Source organism: Megascapheus bottae, chromosome 7 (assembly GCF_031878675.1).
Source record: "Megascapheus bottae isolate mThoBot1 chromosome 7, mThoBot2.hap1, whole genome shotgun sequence".
Taxonomy (NCBI): Eukaryota; Metazoa; Chordata; class Mammalia; order Rodentia; family Geomyidae; genus Megascapheus; species Megascapheus bottae.
In genome coordinates, this window is record NC_143515.1 from 41,705,337 (window position 1) to 41,724,298 (window position 18,962).

At 43.5% G+C, this 18,962-nt stretch overlaps 1 protein-coding gene across 2 annotated transcripts in view; it reads left to right on the top strand.

Annotated features, from left to right (window-relative positions):
* Positions 1-382: 382 nt before the first annotated feature.
* Positions 383-18,962, top strand: part of Usp34 (ubiquitin specific peptidase 34) — a 206,822-nt gene continuing 188,242 nt past the window's right edge. For both annotated transcript variants that reach the window (XM_090336851.1, XM_090336852.1), the window contains exons 1-2: positions 383-711; positions 17,081-17,168. In XM_090336851.1, coding sequence (XP_090192977.1) covers positions 669-711; positions 17,081-17,168 — 131 coding nt within the window. In that variant the 5' untranslated portion in view covers positions 383-668. The remainder of the gene's footprint in view (positions 712-17,080; positions 17,169-18,962) is intronic.

The following is an 18,962-nucleotide window of genomic DNA, read 5'->3' on the forward strand; positions in this document are numbered from 1 at the left end:
GGGCGAGCACGCAGAGGGGGTGGACCGAGGGCGGGGAGGCCGGACGGAAGAGGAAAGGGAGGGCGGCGAGCCGGCCTCGGCGGGGTGCGCGGCGTACGGCGTGCGGCGTGTGTGCGCAGCGAGCGGTGGGAGGGTGGGAGGAGAGCGAGCGAGCGAGCGAGCGAGGCGAGGAGGGCGAGCGAGCCAGCCCGAGCGCGGCGAGAGGGGGAGGGGGAATGAGAGCGCGAGGCGCCTCGCGTCGGCTCCCTAGCCTGGGCGGAAAGAGCCGAGCGCAGCCCGAGCGCTGTGTTAAAATGGCGGCGGCGTCGGCGGTGGCCGCGGCGTCTGGTCGGTGGTGAAGTGACTCTGCTGCTTCTCTCCCACCCGCCCCCTTCCTCTCCCCTCCCCCGTCCTTCCCTCCCCTTCCTCGCCGCCGGCGGCTCCGCGCCCCTCCGGCCTGCGCACCACCCCTCGCCCCCCTCCGCTCCCCCGCCCGCTCCGGGGACCGCCGGCCCCCTCCCCCCCATCCTCCGGCTCCCCGCCCCGTCCCCGCCGCCGCCCGCCCTCGTCGCCTCCCCGCCCCGCCGGCCGGCCGGCCCCCTCCTCCGCCTCTCTCCCCTCCCCCCCGCCGGCCGGGCTCAGTCAGTGAGAACCTAAGCGGGGGAGGGGGGGGCGGCGGCGGCCGAACGATGTGTGAGAACTGCGCAGACCTGGTGGAGGTGTTAAATGAAAGTAAGTAGTCGGGGTGGCGGTCTGTCGGGGGGCCCGCCTTGGGGTCCCCGCGCGTGTTCTAGTCTGCCCAGGCTGCTGAGGCCTGCGGGAGGCGATGGCCGCGGCGGGCGGCGGCGTGCTGGCCTAGCGCCCTGGGAAGGTGCGTGATGGTGCGGCCGTCGCGGCGCCTCAGGCCCAAGCCGGCCTGGTTACCTGGGCGCCCGAGTGGCGGCGGCCGCCGCGGAGCTCCGACCCGGCCGGGCCTGGGAGCTCCGGGAAAGTTTCCTCATTACAGGTGTCAATTAACGAAGGCACTAATGAGCTCTTCGCCCCCTTTACCCCGTCGGGAAGGTGAGGGGAGGTGGCGGCGCCGGACGAGGCTGTGCTCTGAGGCCGCAGCGGTCTGGCCGCCCTCTTTGATTTCCATCGTGTAGGATAGGCCTCCCCCCCCACTACCTGCTCATTTTCATTAAACTCCTTGGGAAGAGGGTGGTGGCTTTTCCCTCTCGAGGGTGTGTGGGTGTATTAGACCCATCTGCCAGTCCTTAAATAGCTGAAAATGAACTGGGATAGCGATGATTGAAACCTTCCTACCTTTATCTTAAAAAAAAAAAATAGGAAATTTCTTCGCGTAACATTCGTCGTTTTAATGGCAAATTCTGTTAAAGGAGAGCTGTGTATTGGAGATTTTATCCTGGGGTAGTTCATGGCTTGTCTCCTGGAATAAAAGATCTTGTACTTTTTATTATTATTGAGCATATGTTGATCTTTTCTGGCCATAATTTATTTGTTCTTAGACCTTACAAGACGGTATGTCAGCCTAAAGAAACGAATTACATTGAAGTTAACTATAGGCCCAAAGGCCTAGGTTGGAAGAGGTGAACTAAATGAGAAGGTACTTTGCAAAAACTTGATGACATAATGCTTATTTACGAAATTTATGTAGGTTTTGAACTTGTGTGTGAAATCTGGACAGACTTCTGAACAACCTGTTTTCTAATACTTAACTGATTTATAAAATGTGGGGTCCTGTTTGGTTTTTACCAAATGTATGGAGCTGTTTGGCTTTTATATTTTAGTTTTACTTTAATGTCCAAAAAGTATTAAGAGGTTTCTAGTTTCCTTTTTTTTTTTCCTTCCATTTGTTCAGTTACTGGGTTTGAACTCAGGGCCTCATAGTGACTCTTGACTTTTTCCCTTAAGGTTGGGTAGCTAGCTAGTCCTTGAGCCACACCTCTACTGGCTTTCCGTGGCTTAATTGGAGATAAGAATGTCGCAGTCTTTTTCTGCCTCCCTTGACTGGCTTCAAACAGGAATCCTTAGATCTCAGCCTCCTGAGTAGCTAGAATTGCAGATTTGAGCCACTAGTACACTGACCTAATTTATTTTCAAGTGTACAGGCACAAATAGACTGTTGGACATTCCAATCATAATTTCCTGCATTTATATCTTAATTTTTTTTCTAGAATTTTAAAATGATTTCATTTTTTGGTACAGATGGTTTGGGATATGGTAAACTTAGGTCTTTATGTCAGTAAAGATGTACGTATTTTAGATGCAAGTTGTGTGATTTTTGACTTTAAATTGGAAAAGGAATAGCTTTGTTGTCTAGTATAAGGAAAATTTTTTTTTTTTGATTTGAAAATTATCTTGAATTTAAGTGGGATAGTTGTAGCCATAGTGTATAAACAAACTAAAGTTTAAGTTGTTTTGAAAAGAGATGACATCTAGATCATCATCAATGTTTGGGAAATTCCTGAAACTTGTAGACAGTGGTGTCTAAAATACTTAGCTGTTAAATGTTTAAAAATTTGCCTCCAAAACACTAGTATCTTAGATCCGTTGTTCTTTTTTTTTTTTTTTTAAGGTTTTTTTTTTTTGGCCAGTTGGGGGCTTGAGCTCAGGGCCTGAGCACTGTCCTTAGGCTTTCCTCAAGGCTAGTGTTCTACCTGGAGCCACCACACCACTTCTGGGTCTTCCTGCATGCTAAGCAGGCACTCTACCACTAGGCCCAATTCCCGGCCCGGGTTCTTTCTTTTTTTGTGTGACTCTTTTTATTTTATTTTTTTGCCAGTCCTGGGCTTGAGCTCAGGGTTTGTACACTGTCCTTGGGTTTTCTCAAGGCTAGAACCTTACCACATGAGCCATAGCATCACTTCTAGCTTTTTCTATGTATGTGGTACCGGGGAATTGAAGAACCTGGGTCTTTGTGCATGGTAGGAAAGCACTTTACTACTGGGCCACATTCCAGGCCCTTAGCAGTTTTGAATGGAGTTTACAACAGCATATTCCAGGATATTTACCAGGTACCTGGAGCTTGAACTCAGGCCCTGGGCACTGTCCTTTCTCAGGGTTAGCAGTCTACCACTTGAGCCACAGCACCACTTCCAGCTTTTTCTGTGTATGTGGCACTGCAGAATCGAACTTTGGGCTTCATTGCATGCTAGGCAAGCACTCTTAAGGCCATGCTCCTGGCCCAACCAGTTACATTTTTTTTATCTTTATAGTTTTGAAATTGTTTCCCTGTGTGTGTGTGGGTGCGGGTGTGGTGCCAGTCTTGGAGCTTGAATGCAAGCCTCATCTCTGTTCCTGAATTTATGCTCAAGTTTCTTTTTGCTCAAGGCTAAAGCTCTGCCACTTGAGCCACAGCACCACTTCAGGCTCCCCCACCCCCCCAAGTCCTGGGGTTTGAACTCAGGGCCTGAGCACTGTTCTTGGGCCTTCTCAAGTCTAGAGCTCTACCACTTGAGCCACAGCACCACTTCCAGCTTTTTTTACCTTTGTAGTACTGAGGAATTGAACCTGGGTCTCTGTGCATGCTAAGCAAGCACTCTACTTGTAGGCTGAATTCTCAGCCCTCAGCTTCTTTTTAGTAGTTAGGATTATAGGTGAGAGCCACCAGCATTTAGCACAAACTTAAAATTCCTTAATCAGGTATTATTGTGTCTCACTGTAGTAATATTTATCCGTGGCTATGGTGGATGGAGCATGGAGCGTGAAAATAAACTTGATAGTTTTAGTTTGATAAAGCCTGTTAAGTTCAAGTAAATTATGTATATTTCTTGTAATCTCACTCAATAATTATTGGTTGTCTATCCTTTTCCTCCCCTGTAGGCTGTACAAAGATTGTCTTGATTAGAATTGAATGAGGTGCCTGTGGCTTATGCCTGTAATCCTAGCTACTGAAGAGATTGATATCTGAGGATCACTGTTTGAAGCCAGCCTGGGCAGGAAAATCTATGAAATTCTTCCCTCCATTTAACCAGCAAAAAGTCAGAAATGGAGATGTGGCTCAAGAAGTAGAGTGTCAACCTTGAGTGAAAAAGCTAAGGGGCAGTAGTGCCCTGGTGCTGAGTTCAAGTCCCAGAATAATGTGCTTATAATTAATCTTCCATTGTTTAATCAAGAGAAATAAAAGTAAACACATTTTTAATGTATATATAGCTACAGATAGATATTTTTTTTGAATTGTGGGTTTTGGGGCTTGAACTCTGGGTCTGTGCCCTGTCTCTGAGCTCTTCTGCTCAAAGTTACCACCCTGCCTTGAGCCACAGTGCCACTTCCGGTTTTCTGGCGATTAATTGGAGGTAAGAGTCTCACCAACTTTAGTCCCTGGGCTGGCTTTGAACTTTGATCCTCAGGTCCCAGCCTCTTGAGTAGCTAGGATTACAGGCATGAGCCACCTCACTGGACTTTTTTTTGGCCATTTCCAGGGCTTGAACTCAGGGCCTGAGCAGCGTCCTTGGGCTTCCTCAAGGCTAGAGCTCTGCCACATGAACCACAGTACCATTTCTGACTTTTCTATGTATGTAATACTTAGGACTCAAACCCGGGTCTTCCTGCATGTTAGTTCAAGTACTGTTACCACTAGGCCAAACTTGCAGCTCTAGATTGATTGATTGATTGATTGATTGATTGATTTTGCCAGTCCTGGGCTTGAGCTCAGGGCCTGAGCACTGTCCTTGGACTTTCTCAAGGCTAGAGCTCTACCACTAGAGCCTCAGTACCACTTCCGGCTTTTTTCTATGTATGTGGAACCGAGGAATCGAACCCGGGTCTTCATGCATGCTAGGCAAGCACTTTAACCACTAGGCCAAACTCCCGGCCCCCTAGATTTTTTTTTTTTTTAAGCAGCCGATGAGCTTGTAGATCAGGCTTTTTAAATTTTTGTTGTTGTTTGTATTGTTGGTGTTTGTTGCTGGTATTGGAGCTTGAACTCAGGGCCCAGGCACAGCCCTTTGTTTTTGTTTTTTGTTTTTTTTTTTTCTTCTGCCAGTCCTGGGCTTGGGCTCAGGGCCTGAGCACTGTCCTTGGACTTCCTCAAGGCTAACACTCTACCACTTGAGCCACAGCACCACTTCCGGCTTTTTTCTATGTATGTGGTACCGAGGAATCAAACCTGGGTCTTTGTGCATGCTAGGCAAGCACTCTACTACTAGGCCAAACTCCCGGCCCAAGCCCTTTGGTTTTTTTACTCAAGGCTGGTGCTCTACCACTTGGCACACATGACTTATAGCTTTTGGCTTACAGAAATTGGAGGTAAGAGTTACATTAATTACCTGCCTGAACTGGGGTTGAATGGTGAGCCTTAGATCACAGCCTCCTAAGTAGCTAGAGTGAGAGATATGAGCCCAGGCTAGCCTTGAACTTCCAGTGCTCCTTCAGCCTCGAAGTGGTGGAATTATGGATATATGCTACCTTGCCTTACCTAAATTATGCATATCCAAGTTGGTATTGAAAAAATTAGAATTAAAGATAAATCTCATTTCTTGTAAAATTTATAAATATTGGTGAAACTTAAAAGACTTCTCCTGGAACATACTATTAAATGGATATTATAATTTTTTTTAATTTTTAGTTTTTGTGGTTCATGGGGCTTGAACTAGACCTGGGCGCTGTCCATGAGCTCTTCAGCTCAAGGCTACCATCCTACCATGGAGCCAAACCCCAATTTCCATTTCCTAGAAGTAAATTGGAGATAAGAGTCTCAGGTCCTTTTGTGCCTGGGCTGGCTTTAAACCTGGATCCTCATATCTCAGCCTCCTGAATAGTTAGGATTACAGGCATCAGCCACTGAGCGGCTGCCCAGCTCAATGCTTTTTAAAATAAGGTCTTGACAGATTAGATTCTAGAAGTTGAAAATGTGTTTTAATGTAGTATTTGGCTTTTTTGAATTTCTGTTTTCCTTTATATTATGTTTATTGATAGGAAGAAATAAAAAAATACTGGGTATAGTAGGGAAATTTGGAAGGGTTGACATTGATCAAGATGCATCAGGACATGTTGATTTGAAATTCTTTTGTACAGTTACTTAAAGGTAAAAAGTTGGTACGTTTTGCTACTCTCAGTTTGTATCATTGACTTCATCTGGCTGTCTTATTTATTCTTTGGTTGCTAGTACTGATGCCTGGATTCAAGGTCTGGGGCATTGTCCCTTTAACTTTTTCTGATCATGACTTTCACTCTGCTGTTTGAGCCACACAACCATCTACTTCATGTTTTTTAGTCAGTAGTTGAGAGATAAGAGACTCTGACTTCCTAACCTGGGCAGACTTTGAATGGTAATTCTTAGAATTCTGCCTTCCAAGGTAGCCTTCTGCTGAAGAGCTCAGGGACAAAGCCCAGGCTTAGCCTTCCAGGGGCTGGGAATTTGGTCTAGTGGTAGAGTGCTTGCCTAGCATGCAGAAAGACCTGGGATCAATTCCTTGGTACCACATATGTAGAGAAAGGTGGAAAGCCAGGTGCGGTTGGCTCATGCCTATAATCCTTGCTACTCAGGAGACTGAGATCCAAGGATCAAGATTCAAAACTAGCCCAGGCACAAAAGGACCTGAGACTCTTATCTCCAATTAACCTTTAGAAAACATGAAGTGGGCCCATAATCTGGAAGTAGTGCTGGCTCAAGTGGTAGGGCTCTATCCTTGAGAAAGCCCAAGGATAGTAAGGATAGTGCTCAAGCCCTGAGTTCAAGCAAGTAGCTAGTGTTACAGGCATTGGTGCCCGGCAAACATTTGATTTTTTTTTTTTTTGTGCCAAGCCTTGAACTTGGCCTGGGCACTGTCCCTGAGCTCTTTAGCTCAAGGCCTTACCCCTGCGCCTAGGCATTGTCCCTGAGCTCTTCAGCTCCAGGCTACTGCCCAACTTCACAGTTTCTAGAGGTTAATTGGAGATTAGTGTCTTAGTTCCTTTGGCCCTTTATCCTCAGATCTCAGTCTTGTGAGTAGCTAAGATTATAGGCTTTACAGGCTTGAGCCACCACACCTGGCTAAGCTTTTTTTTTTTTTTGGCCAGTTCTGGGCTTGAGTCAGGGCCTGAGCACTGTCCTTGGACTATTCTCAAGGCTAGAACTCTGCCACTTGGGCCTCAGCACCATTTCTAGCTTTTTTTCTATGCATGTGGTACTGAGTAATCGAACCTGGGTCTTCACGCATGCTAGCAAGCATTCTACCACTAGGCCAAACTTCTTGGCCCAGCATTTTTTTTTTTTTTTTTTTTTTGCCAGTCCTGGGGCTTGAACTCAGGGCCTGAGCACTGTCCTTGGGCTTTTTCGTCAAGGCTAGCAGTCTGCCACTTGAGCCACAGCACCATTTCAGGCTTTTTCTATGCATGTGGTACCAAGGAATCGAACCTGGGTCTTCGTGCATGCTAGGCAAACAGTCTACCCCTAAGCCAAACTCCCAGCCCCAGCATTTGATTTTTAATTTGGACTTTTAAACCTATATATTTGTAGAGGTCTTTAAATGATATGAGAATGTTGGCTTTTTAATTTTCCTTCTCTGGTGTTAGTGCTTGAATTGTGGCCTCAGATATGCAAAACACACTGTCCAATACATATTAATTACAAGTCATTTTTTGTGTAGATTTAATCTAAAGTTAAATTGATTCTTGAAATATGAAATGCTGAGGGTTTTTTTTTGTTCTTTTTGCCCGTCCTGGGGCTTGAACTCAGGGCCTGGGTACTATCCTTGGACACTTGTTCAAGCTCAGTGCTCTACCACTTGAGCCACAGCACCTCCTCTGGCTTTTTCTGTGTATATGGTACGGAAAAATCAAACCTGGGTCTTTGTGCATGCTAGGCAAACACTCTACCTCTAGGCCAAACTCCCTGCCCAATACTGATTATTTTTGTGGTGCCTATTCTTTTTTTTTTTTTTTTTTCCCTTGGTTGGTTGTAGGGCTTGAATTCTGGTCCTGGGCACTATCCCTGAGCTCTTCAGTTCAAGGCTCTACACCTTGAGCCACAGTGACACTTCCAGTTTTCCGGCAGTTAATTGGAGATAAGAATCTCATGGACTTTCGAGCTTAGACTGGCTTTGAACTGTGATCTTCAGATCTCAGCCTCCTGAGTAGCTAGAATTACAGGCATGAGCCACCAGCACCTGGCTGTGGTACATATTCTTTAGAGATTTTTTTCCTTATTCTCTTTTTGAATACTGGTTCTGAGACTTGAATTAAGGACCTGTGTGTTGTCATCAAGCAGTTTTTTCTCAAGGTTAGTGCTTTACTTCTTTTTGATAGATTGTTGGATGTAAAAGTCTCGTGGACTTTCTTGCTTGGGCTGTTTTTGTTTGAATAGTAATCGTCAGATCTCAACTTCCTGAGTAGCTAGTATTATAGGTATGAGCCACCAGTGCCTGTTTGTTTGAACTTGAGGCCTTATGTCTTGCTAGGCAGATTGCCTACTTCTGGATCCTACCTAGCATGCACAAAGCCCTGGGTTCAATTCCTCAGTATCACATATACAGAAAAAGCCAGAGGTGGCGCTGTGGCCCAAGTGGTGGAGCACTACCTTTGAGAAAAACCCAAGGCCAGTATTCAGGTCCTGAATTAAAGCCCCAGGACTGGCACAAACAAAAAACCACTCCAGTAATGCCAATGGAATATTTGTAATATTTAGCTTGTTTTATCTAACATTGTTGGAAATTTCCTGTATTATTATTTATTATTATGATGATGAGTCTTAGTACTGTTCCTGAGATGCTCTTTGCTCAAGGATAGCAATCTCACTTGAGTCATAGCACCACTTCTGGCTTTTTGGTAGTTTATTGTAGTCTCATGCACTTTGCTGCCTGGGTTGGCTTTGAACTGTGATACTCAGATCTCAGTCTTTTGAGTAACTAGGTATTACAGATGTGCCTTTGTGTGACTTTTTTTTTTGGGTGGGGGTCATGGAGCCTGGAAACTGTTCCTGAGCTCTTCAGCTCAAGGCTACTGCCCTACCCCTGGGCCTGGATGTTGTTTCTGAGCTCTTCAGCTCAAGGCTACTGCCCTACCCCTGGGCCTGGATGTTGTCCCTGAGCTCTTCAGCTCTAGGCTACCGCCCTACCTTTCAGCCAAGCCCCACTTTTGGTTTTTTAGAAGTTAGTTGGAGATAAGAGTCTCAGGTCTTTTTGTGCCTGGGCTGACTTTGAACCTTGATAGTCAGATCTGAGCCTCCTGAGTAGCTAGGATTACAGGCGTGAGCCCCTGTGCCCAGCTGTTAAGAATCTTTCTAGTCTTCCTCAGTCACTATTATGTGGTGGTAGATCATCTTATACTATTTGCTAACACAACATTCTATTCATTTTCGTCTTGGCACAATGCTTGAATTTTTTTTTTTTTTTTTTTTTGCCAGTCCTGGGCTTGAGCTCAGGGCCTGAGCACTGTCCTTGGACTTTCTCAAGGCTAGAGCTCTACCATTTAAGCCCCAGCACTACTTCTGGCTTTTTTTCTATATGTGGTATCGAGGAATCGAACCTGGGTCTTCATGCATGCTAGGCAAGCACTTTAACCACTAGGCCAAACTCCCAGCCCCACAATGCTTGAATTTTTATATTTACCTCTTTTTCATTTTTATTACATTTAAGTTCTGTGAGGTGGAGACTTGCTTTTTCATTAATTAATCATATATCTAGTAGTGAGCACAAAGTACTCAGCAGATAATAGTAAATCCATAGATAACTGTTACGTGTGTGTTTGTCAGTAGTTGGGCTTGAACTCAGGGTTTCATGTTCTCACTTGAGCAAAAAAATTAAGACTGGTACTCTACCACTGAACCACACCTCCATTTCCAGTTTTAGTCTCTTGAGTAGCTAGAATTACTGGTGTGAGCTGCTGGTGCCCAGGAAATAATTACCTTTAAGTACAGAGAAGATTTCAGTGCAGTGAATTTGTATCTTGTCGTTGTCATTTTACTATTGGATATAATTAATAAACTTTGGCTTATCAGTTAAATTAACCAGCTGGTTATTTTTATTTTTATTTTTTTTTTGCCAGTCCTGGGCTTGAGCTTAGGGCCTGAGCCCTGTTCTTGAACTTTCTCAATGTTAGAACTCTACCACTTGAGCCTCAGCACCACTTCCAGCTTTTTTCTATGTATGTGGTACTGAGGAATCAAACACTGGTCTTCGTGCATGCTAGGCAAGCACTCTACCACTAAGCCAAATTCCCAGCCCCAGCTGCTTAATTTTGTAATGTAGCCGTGTTCATTTGCATGTGTTGACTATGGTTGCTTTCTAGATATTACATCAAACTTGCATAGTTATAGGAGATTGTATGCCTGTGAAACTTAAAATACATACTTTCTGGCCTTTACAGAAATGTTTGCTGGCCTGAAATGATGGTACACCTTTGTAATCTCAGCATTTGGGAGTCTTGAGTCAGGAGGTCCATGAGGTGATGGTCGGTTTGGGCCTCATAGTTTGAAGCCATTTCAAAGGAAACCAAAGTCTGGGGCTAGGCAGGATGGGGGAGAGAGATGCAAGGGGTGACATTGACCAAGATTCATTATTGCTAGCTACATACTTGTGGCTCATGCTTATAGTGCATGAGGTCTGAGAATCACAGTCCTAATCCAACCCAGGTAGAAAAGTCTATGAGATTCTTACCTCCATTAGCCACTAAAAAGTCAGAAGTGGAGTCTGTGGCTGAAGTGATAGTGTCAGCCTTGAGCAAAAAAGCTACGGGACAATGCCCAGGAACTGATTTCACACACACACACACACACACACACACACACACGGAGCTTACAAACTGACATGTTAAATTGAAACTCCTTTGTTCTGTGAAAAGAAAATACATAAGAAGGGGCTGGGAGTTTGGCCTAGTGGTAGAGTATTTGCCCAGCCTACATGATGCCCCTCCATACCACATATGCAGAAAAGACTGAAGGTAGTGCTATGGCTCAAGTGCTAGAGTACTAGTTTTTAGAAAGCTCAAGGACAGTGTCCAGGTGGCCAGGCCCTGAGGTTAAACACCAGTACTGGGAAAAAAAAAAACAAAACTTCAGTATGATAGCAGTTACAGCAAAGTAGTGGGTGCAAAGTAAACATTCAGTATTGGGTCCTAGTGACTCAAGCTTGTAGTTCTAGCTACTAAGGAGGCTGAAATCTGAGGATCACGGTTCAAAGCCAGCCCAGGCAAGAAGGTCCATGGAATGCATGGGCCTTCAGTTAATTTCCAGAAAAAAACGTAGTTGGAAGTGAATCATTGCTCAAGAGCAAAAAATCCCAAGGACAGCTGAGACTGACAGCTCCCAGGCGCAGAGTTCAAACTTCAGGACCAACACACACACACATACACACCACAAAAAAACTAGATAAATATATAGAAGTCAGTAGCTTGCTGAGCGCCTGTAATCTGGAGGCTGGGATCTGAGGATCATGGTTCAAAAGCCAGCCCAGGCCAGGCTCAGTGGCTCATGCCTGTAACCCTAGCTACTCAGGAGGCTGAGATCTGAGGATCCAGGGGGCAAAGCCAGCCCAGGCACAAAAGAACCAGAGACTCTTATCTCCAGTTAACCTCTAGAAAATGTGAACTATGGCTTGGCTCAATGGTAGGGTAGTAACCTTGAGCTGAAGAGCTCATGAACAATGCCCAGGCCCAGGGATAGGACACTGTAGCCTTGAGCTGAAGAGCCCAGGCTGAGTTCAAGCCCCAAAATGGGGCTTGGGAAAAAAAAAAGTCAATAGCTTTTCTGTAATGAACTTGCTGAGAAAGGGTAAATTCTATGCATGATAGCTTAAAAACAAAATAACTCTAGAGTTAGATGCTAATGGCTCACACTTTGTATTCCTAGCTAGCTCTCAGGAGGCTGAAATCTTAAGATTGTGGTTTAGGTCAGGAAAGTCCTTGAGACTCTTACCTCCTATTAGCTAGAAGTGGAGTTGTGGCTCAAGTGGTACAGCACTAGCCTTGACCACAAAAGCTTAGGGACAGTGCCCAGGCCAGTGTAGCTGCTCAAGAGGCTGAGATCTGAGGATTGAGGTTCCAAACCAGCCAGGGCAGAAAAGACCATGAGACTCTTTTTTTTTTTAATCTTCAATTTTTTTATTATTTTTTTTAATTATAATTAGTAAAAGGGTTACATGATATTTGCCAGATAGAAGGTGCATTAATTCACATACATTGATACCCGACCATGAGACTCTTATCTCCAATTAACCATTAGAAAAACCAGAAGTGGTGCTGTGGCTCCAGGGATAGGGCAGTATCTTGAGCTGAAGAGCTCAGAGATAGCACCCAGGCCCCAATTCCAAGCCCCATGGTCCCCCTACGTCCCCCCCCCCCCCAAAAAAAAAAAACAACCCAAAACCTAAGAATAAATTAAAGGACTTGAAAGACCTTCACAATGAAAAGTATTAAATGTCAAAGAAAGAAATTACAGAAAATACTAGATGATAATACCACTGTGTTAATCTGTTTTTAAAATGAGTATTGTGAAACGAGCAGTTTTTAGAATGAGTATTGTGGAATGATTGTATAGTGAAAGTGATCTATAGATCTAGTACAATCATTATCAAGCTCTCAGTGACATTCTTTACAGAAGTAGAAAAACCTGTCCTAAAATACGTATGGAGGTACTGAAAAGGAATGAATACCCAAAACTATTTTGAATAAAAAGAGAAGTGCTGAAAGTTTTCACGGTATCTGCCTCAAATTATAATAGTAAAACATACTTTTAGACTAATGGAGTAGATTAGAAGGCCCAGAAATAAACCTATAGAAGTACAACCATAGGATTTTGACAATGGTGCTAATAATACATAATAAACAGAGCTTTTTCAATAAATAGTATTGGAAGAACTGCACATCTATATTGTAGAAGTCTGAAACTAGATCACAGTTTCTCATCCTGTTCAAGAATCAATTCAAAATATATCAGAAGACCTTACTGTAGGGGCCAGGAGTTTGGCCTAGTGGTAGAGTGCTTGCCTAGCATGCACGAAGACCCGTGTTCGATTCCTCGGTACCACATACATAGCAAAAAGCCAGAAGTGGTGCTGTGGCTCAAGTGGTAGAGCCCTAGCCTTGAGAAAATCCAGGGACAGTGCTCAGGCCCTGAGCCCAAGCCCAGGACTGGCCAAAAAAAAAAAAAGAATGTGTATATGCAATCACTGGTACAAATTTAAGCTGAGACGTATCTATGATGTACAGTCGATTTATATACCAATATGCCTGTAGAATATATATCCTGTTATAGATGTATATGTCTATATAGTTATAGAATATATATTTCCTTATAGATTTATGTCTGTATAATTATATCTCCAAGTTTATGTCAGTGACTTTGAGTACCTGAATATTGAGGCATCACATCCTTTTTTTTTTTTTTTGTGGGGCTTGAACCCAGCCCTGTGTATTGTCCCTGAGCTCTTTAGCTCAAGGGTAGCATTCTACCACTTGAACCACAGTGCTATTTCTGGTTTTCTGGTGATTAATTGGAGATATGAATCACAGACTTTGGTGCCTGGTCTGGCTTTGAACCACGAACCTGAGATCTCGGCTTCCTGAGTAGCTAGGATTATTGGCATGAGCCACTGTTCTCACTTTTTTTTTTTTTTTTTTTTTTTTTTTTTGGCAGTCCTGGGCCTTGAACTCCTCAGGGCCTGAGCACTGTCTTTGGGATTCCCAAGGCTAGAGCTCTACCACTTGAGCCACAGCACCATTTCCAGCTTTTTTTCTATGTATGTGGTACTGAGGAATCGAGCCTGGGTCTTCGTGCATGCTAGGCAAGCACTCTACCACTAGCCAAACTCCCAGCCCTGTTCTTGCTTTATCAAAACATTTATTTATTTATTTATTTATTTATTTATTTATTTATTTATTTTTGCCAGTCCTGGGCTTGAGCTCAGGGCCTGAGCACTGTCCTTGGACTTTCTCAAGGCTAGAACTCTACCACTTGAGCCTCAGCACCACTTCCGGCTTTTTTCTATGTATGTGGTACCGAAGAATCGAGCCCGGGTCTTCATGCATGCTAGGCAAGCACTTTAACCACTAGGCCAAACTCCTGGCCCTATCAAAAACATTTATATCATGGGCTGTAGTGCGGCCTGGTAATAGCGTGCTTGCTTAGCATGCACGAAGCCCTGGATTCTATTCTCCTAAACCACTTACACAGAAAAAGCCAGAAGTGGCTCTGTGGCTTAAGTGGCAGGGCGCTAGCCTTAAACAAAAATTGTCTAAGGACAGTGCTCAGGCCCTGAGTTCAAGCTCCAGGACTGGCAAAAAAAAAAAAGGTATGTGAGAACTTTTAAAAACGCATTTCCACACATATTACAATATGTTGCAATCTCATCTCTTTCGATCACTCTGTAGGCAAGGATCTCTGAATAGGATTCCAATAGGTCAAATTGATTAATGAAATTGTGTTAAATTAACAAGCTTTTTCACATCAAAGAAAATTATTATCAAAATATGCATGTAGCCTGCTTAGTGAATAAATCTTTGATAATTATCTGACAAACAGTTCCTATCGAGATTTTATATATGTGTACATGTATTCATATATAAATTCAAATAGCAAAAGACCAAATAATTCAGTTAACAAATTGCAGATGAATTGAACAGCATGCCTTAATAGCCTATAAATACATGAAGAGCTGACACCAGTGGCTCATGCCTGTAGTCCTGGCTACTCAGCTGAAATCTTAGGGTCTTAAGTTCAAGGCCAGCCTGAACAGACAGTTCAGGAGACTCATATCCAATTAGCCATCAAAAAGCCTGAAGTATAGGCATGATTTAATCTGTAGAATGCCAGCCATGAGAGGAGTTGCAGAAAGGCCCTGAGTTCAAACCCAGCCCTAGCAACAAATAAAATATGAAGAAATGTTCATTAGTCATAAAGGAAATAGAAATAAACCAATTGAGATATCTTTCCCAGTCAGAATGGCTAGCATCAAAGAAACAGGAACAAGAGCTGCTAGTGAGGATATGTGTTAAAAAAAAAATGAACCCTTACACAGTGTTTGTTGGTAGGAATGTAAATACGTCTATGTAGAAATTACTATGAAGGATCCCCAGAAAATTAAAAAAGAACTACTTTATGATTCTGGCATTATCACTTCTGAGCATATATTGGAAGTAACGAATGATGTAAGTCAATGTACAATAGAGATGTTATCTACATACTGATGTTTATTTCAGCCCTATTCACAATAGTCAAGCTGTTGAGTCAGTTTAAGTTTGTATACTATATTGTCTATCCAATGTAGTATTACTCAGCTGAAAAGAGAAGTATGGCTCCAGTTGGTATAGTCCTTAATCTAGATCCTGAATTCATACCCAAGTCCTATTAAAAAATTTCAAAAAAAGTTATGGGAATAGGTCATTTACAGGAGCTCATCATGGTAAAGAAATAAGCAAGATTCAAATACTGCTTATTTTTTGTACACACAAACTAGACAAACACATCGACATGTACATATACACACATGTGTGACATGAATATAAAACAGGGCCTGTTTTTTTTTGTTGTTGGTGACAGTGGTGGTGTGGTGTTAAGGGGAGGAAACCAGTGGGAAGGGGAAAGAAGTTGATGGGTCAAGGTACATATCATCAAAGTATATTATGTGTACACACAAAAAAAATAGTATCAGAAACTTTTTGAAAGAGTTCAAGCCTCAAGAACTGCCAAAAAAAAAAAGTGTACTGTCCCCTTTCTTTCATATGATTTAACATTTTACACTAGAAGACTTATTTGGACTCTTAGTCCAACTGTACTCTTTATTTGCCAAGAGTGGGGCTTGAACTGAAGTTCTTATGCCCAGGCTTGGTTCTTTTGCTCACCTGGACACTGTACCACTTGAGCCATACCACCACTTCAGCATTTTGCCAGTTATTTGGAGATAAGTGTGTCTTGGATTTGTCTGCCTGAACCGGCTTCCAAATGGGATCATCAGCTCTTAGTATCACAGAGCCACCAGTGCCTGGCATCTAACTGCACTTTTTTTTTTTTTTTTTTTTGGCAGTCCTGGGCTTGAGCTCAGGGCCTGAACACTATCCTTGGAATTTCTCAAGGCTAGAGCTCTACCACTTGAGCCTCAGCACCATTTCCGGCTTTTTTTTCTATGTATGTGGTACCGAGGAATCGAACCTGGGTCTTCGTGCATGCTAGGCAAGCACTCTACCACTAGGCCAAACTCCTGGCCTTTTGTTCTATGTATGTGGTACCGAGGAATCGAACCTGGGTCTTCGTGCATGCTAGGCAAGCACTCTACCACTAGGCCAAACTCCTGGCCTTTTGTTCTATGTATGTGGTACCGAGGAATCGAACCTGGGTCTTCGTGCATGCTAGGCAAGCACTCTACCACTAGGCCAAACTCCTGGCCTAACTGCACTTTTTTATTTTTTTGGGCGGGGTGTGTGTGGGGTGTTGTGTCAGTTCTTACGTTTGAACTTGGCCTGAGTGCTGTCCTTGTGCTTTCTCAAGGCTGGAGCTATACTCTTTTGAGCCAGTAGCACCATTTCTGGCTTTTTTCTATGTATGTGGTACCAAGGAATCAAACCTGGATCTTTGCGCATGCTAGGCAGTCAGTCACCCTACCACTCGGGCAAACTCCTGGCCCCTTGATTTTGTTTTGTAATAGCAGAGATTGAACAGTCTTCTGGAAGCAGCTTATTTTTTCCCATAAAGGGAAAAATGGACTATTAAGAGGATTGTCAGAAGGGTAGATTTGGAATTGGTATAAAAAATCAGCAAATGTTACCTCCCTTTTCATGCATCTCTTAGGAATCTGTTTTTAAACTCAGATTAATCAGTAACTAAACTTAAGATTGATTGACTTAAATATATTTGTGATGGGTGCTGGTGGGGCATGCCTGTAATTCTAGGTACTTAGGAAGCTGAGATCTAGGGATCAGGGTTTGAAGCCAGCCAGGACAGGAAAGTCCATGAGACTATTAAGTACCAAAAAAAGAAAAAAAGTTAGAAGTGGGGCTGTGTCTCAAGGGGTAGAGCATTAGCCCTGATTTGGGGAGGGGAATGGGAAATCTCAGGAACAGTGCCTAGGCCTGTGAGTTCAAGCTCCAGGACTGGCACAAAAAACAAAAAAATTGTAAGTTGAGGCTTTTGTTTTTGTATTGGCTTTAATATTGGTTTAGCATTATTCATAATTATTTTTCTTTATTTCAGTATCAGATATAGAAGGTGGTGATGGACTGCAGCTTAGGAAGGAACATACTCTCAAAATTTTTGCTTATATCAATTCCTGGACACAGAGGTATGCATTTTTCTGTATTTTGAAGGTTAACTTTATGAGTTACATTTTAAATTGCAATTATTTGTCAAGTTTTCTTTTAGGATGTTGCATTGCTGCATTACCTTTGGCTTTAAATGGAAGTACTTAAAATCATCTTCATCCACATACACAAAATCCAATAGAATCTTTCTAGAATTTTTGTAAGAATTTATCCATTGATGGCCGGGAGTTTGGCCTAGTGGTTAAAGTGCTTGCCTAGCATGCACAAAGACCCGGGTTCGATTCCTTGGTACCACATATATAGAAAAAAGCTGGAAGTGGTGCTGAGGCTCAAGTGGTAGAGCTCTAGTCTTGAGAATGTCCAAGGACAGTGCTCAGGCCCTGAGCTCAAGCCCAGGACTGGCAAAAAAAAAAAAAAAAATTATCCATTGTTGCCCACAGTATTGTATACAGTGATCAGTGAACATATTGAAAATGCCCTAAAAACTGGACGTGGTGGCTCACGCCTGTAATCCTAGTTACTGATAAGGCTGAGATCTGAGGATCGAGGTTCAAAGCCAGCTCAGGCACTAAAACGTCCTTGAGAGACTCATCTCTAATTAATCACCAGAAAACAGGTCCTTTGGCTTCAGAGATAGGGGTATAGCCTTGAACTGAAGAACTCAGAGACAACCAAGTTCAAGCCCAGGCCCAGAGTTCAAGCCCCACAAATGGGAAGGAAAAAAAGAAAAAGAAAATGTCCTAAGGTGCACAGAATAACAGACTACCTAATCATAGGGTTTAGTAAGAACGGTTTAATTTCTCTTATCAGTTGTTCTATAGTAGTATACCCCCCCCTTCAGTCCTGGGCTTGGGCACTGAGGCTTGGGAACTGTCCTTGGGCTTTCTCAAGTCTAGCACTCTACACTTGAGCCACAGCACCACTTACAGCTTTGTGTATGTGGTACCTAGGAATGGAACCCAGGGCTTCACGTATGCTAGGCAAGCACAAGTACTCTACCACTAGGCCATACTTCCGGTCCATATAGTAGTATACTTTTTTTTTTTTTTTGCCAGTCCTGGGGCTTGAATTCAGGGCCTGAACATTGTCCTTGGGCTTTCTCATGGCTAGTGCTCTATTGCTTGAGCCACAGTACCACTTCCAGCCTTTTCTGTGTAAGTGGTACTGAGGAATTGAACCCAGGGTTTAGTGCATGCTAGGCAGACACTCTATTACTAGGCCATGCTTCTGACCCCTAAATTCTTTTTCATATATTTTTTATTGTAATTAATAGAAGGGTTACATTATATTTACCAGATAGAAGGCGCATTGCTTTACAAACATTGATACCCACCCTTTCTCATGGCTTGGTCCCCATTTCCTACCCCCACCCCCACCCCTTATCTTGTTTTTCCCCCTTCCCTATCCTATTTCAAATAACCAAGTAAACATATATATAGTATATCAGATAACAAGGTAAAATACTGTAACAATATGAAATAATCAAGGGACAGCAAAAGAGATGAGAGATAACATAGTACATTAAGGACAACAATCATTCATTATATGGCTTTTGTTTCTCCCCTAAATTTTTTTTTTTTTTTTTTTGCCAGTCCTGGGCTTAAGCTCAGTGCCTGAGCACTGTCCTTGGATTTTTCTCAAAGCTAGAGCTCTACCACTTGAGCCTTCGCACCACTTCCGGCTTTTTCTAAGTATGCGGTACCTAGGAATCGAACCCGGGTCTTCATAGATGCTAGGCAAGCATTCTACCACTAGGCCAAACTCCCGGCCCTGCTCCCCTAAATTTTTTTTTTTTTTTTGCCAGTCCTGGGCTT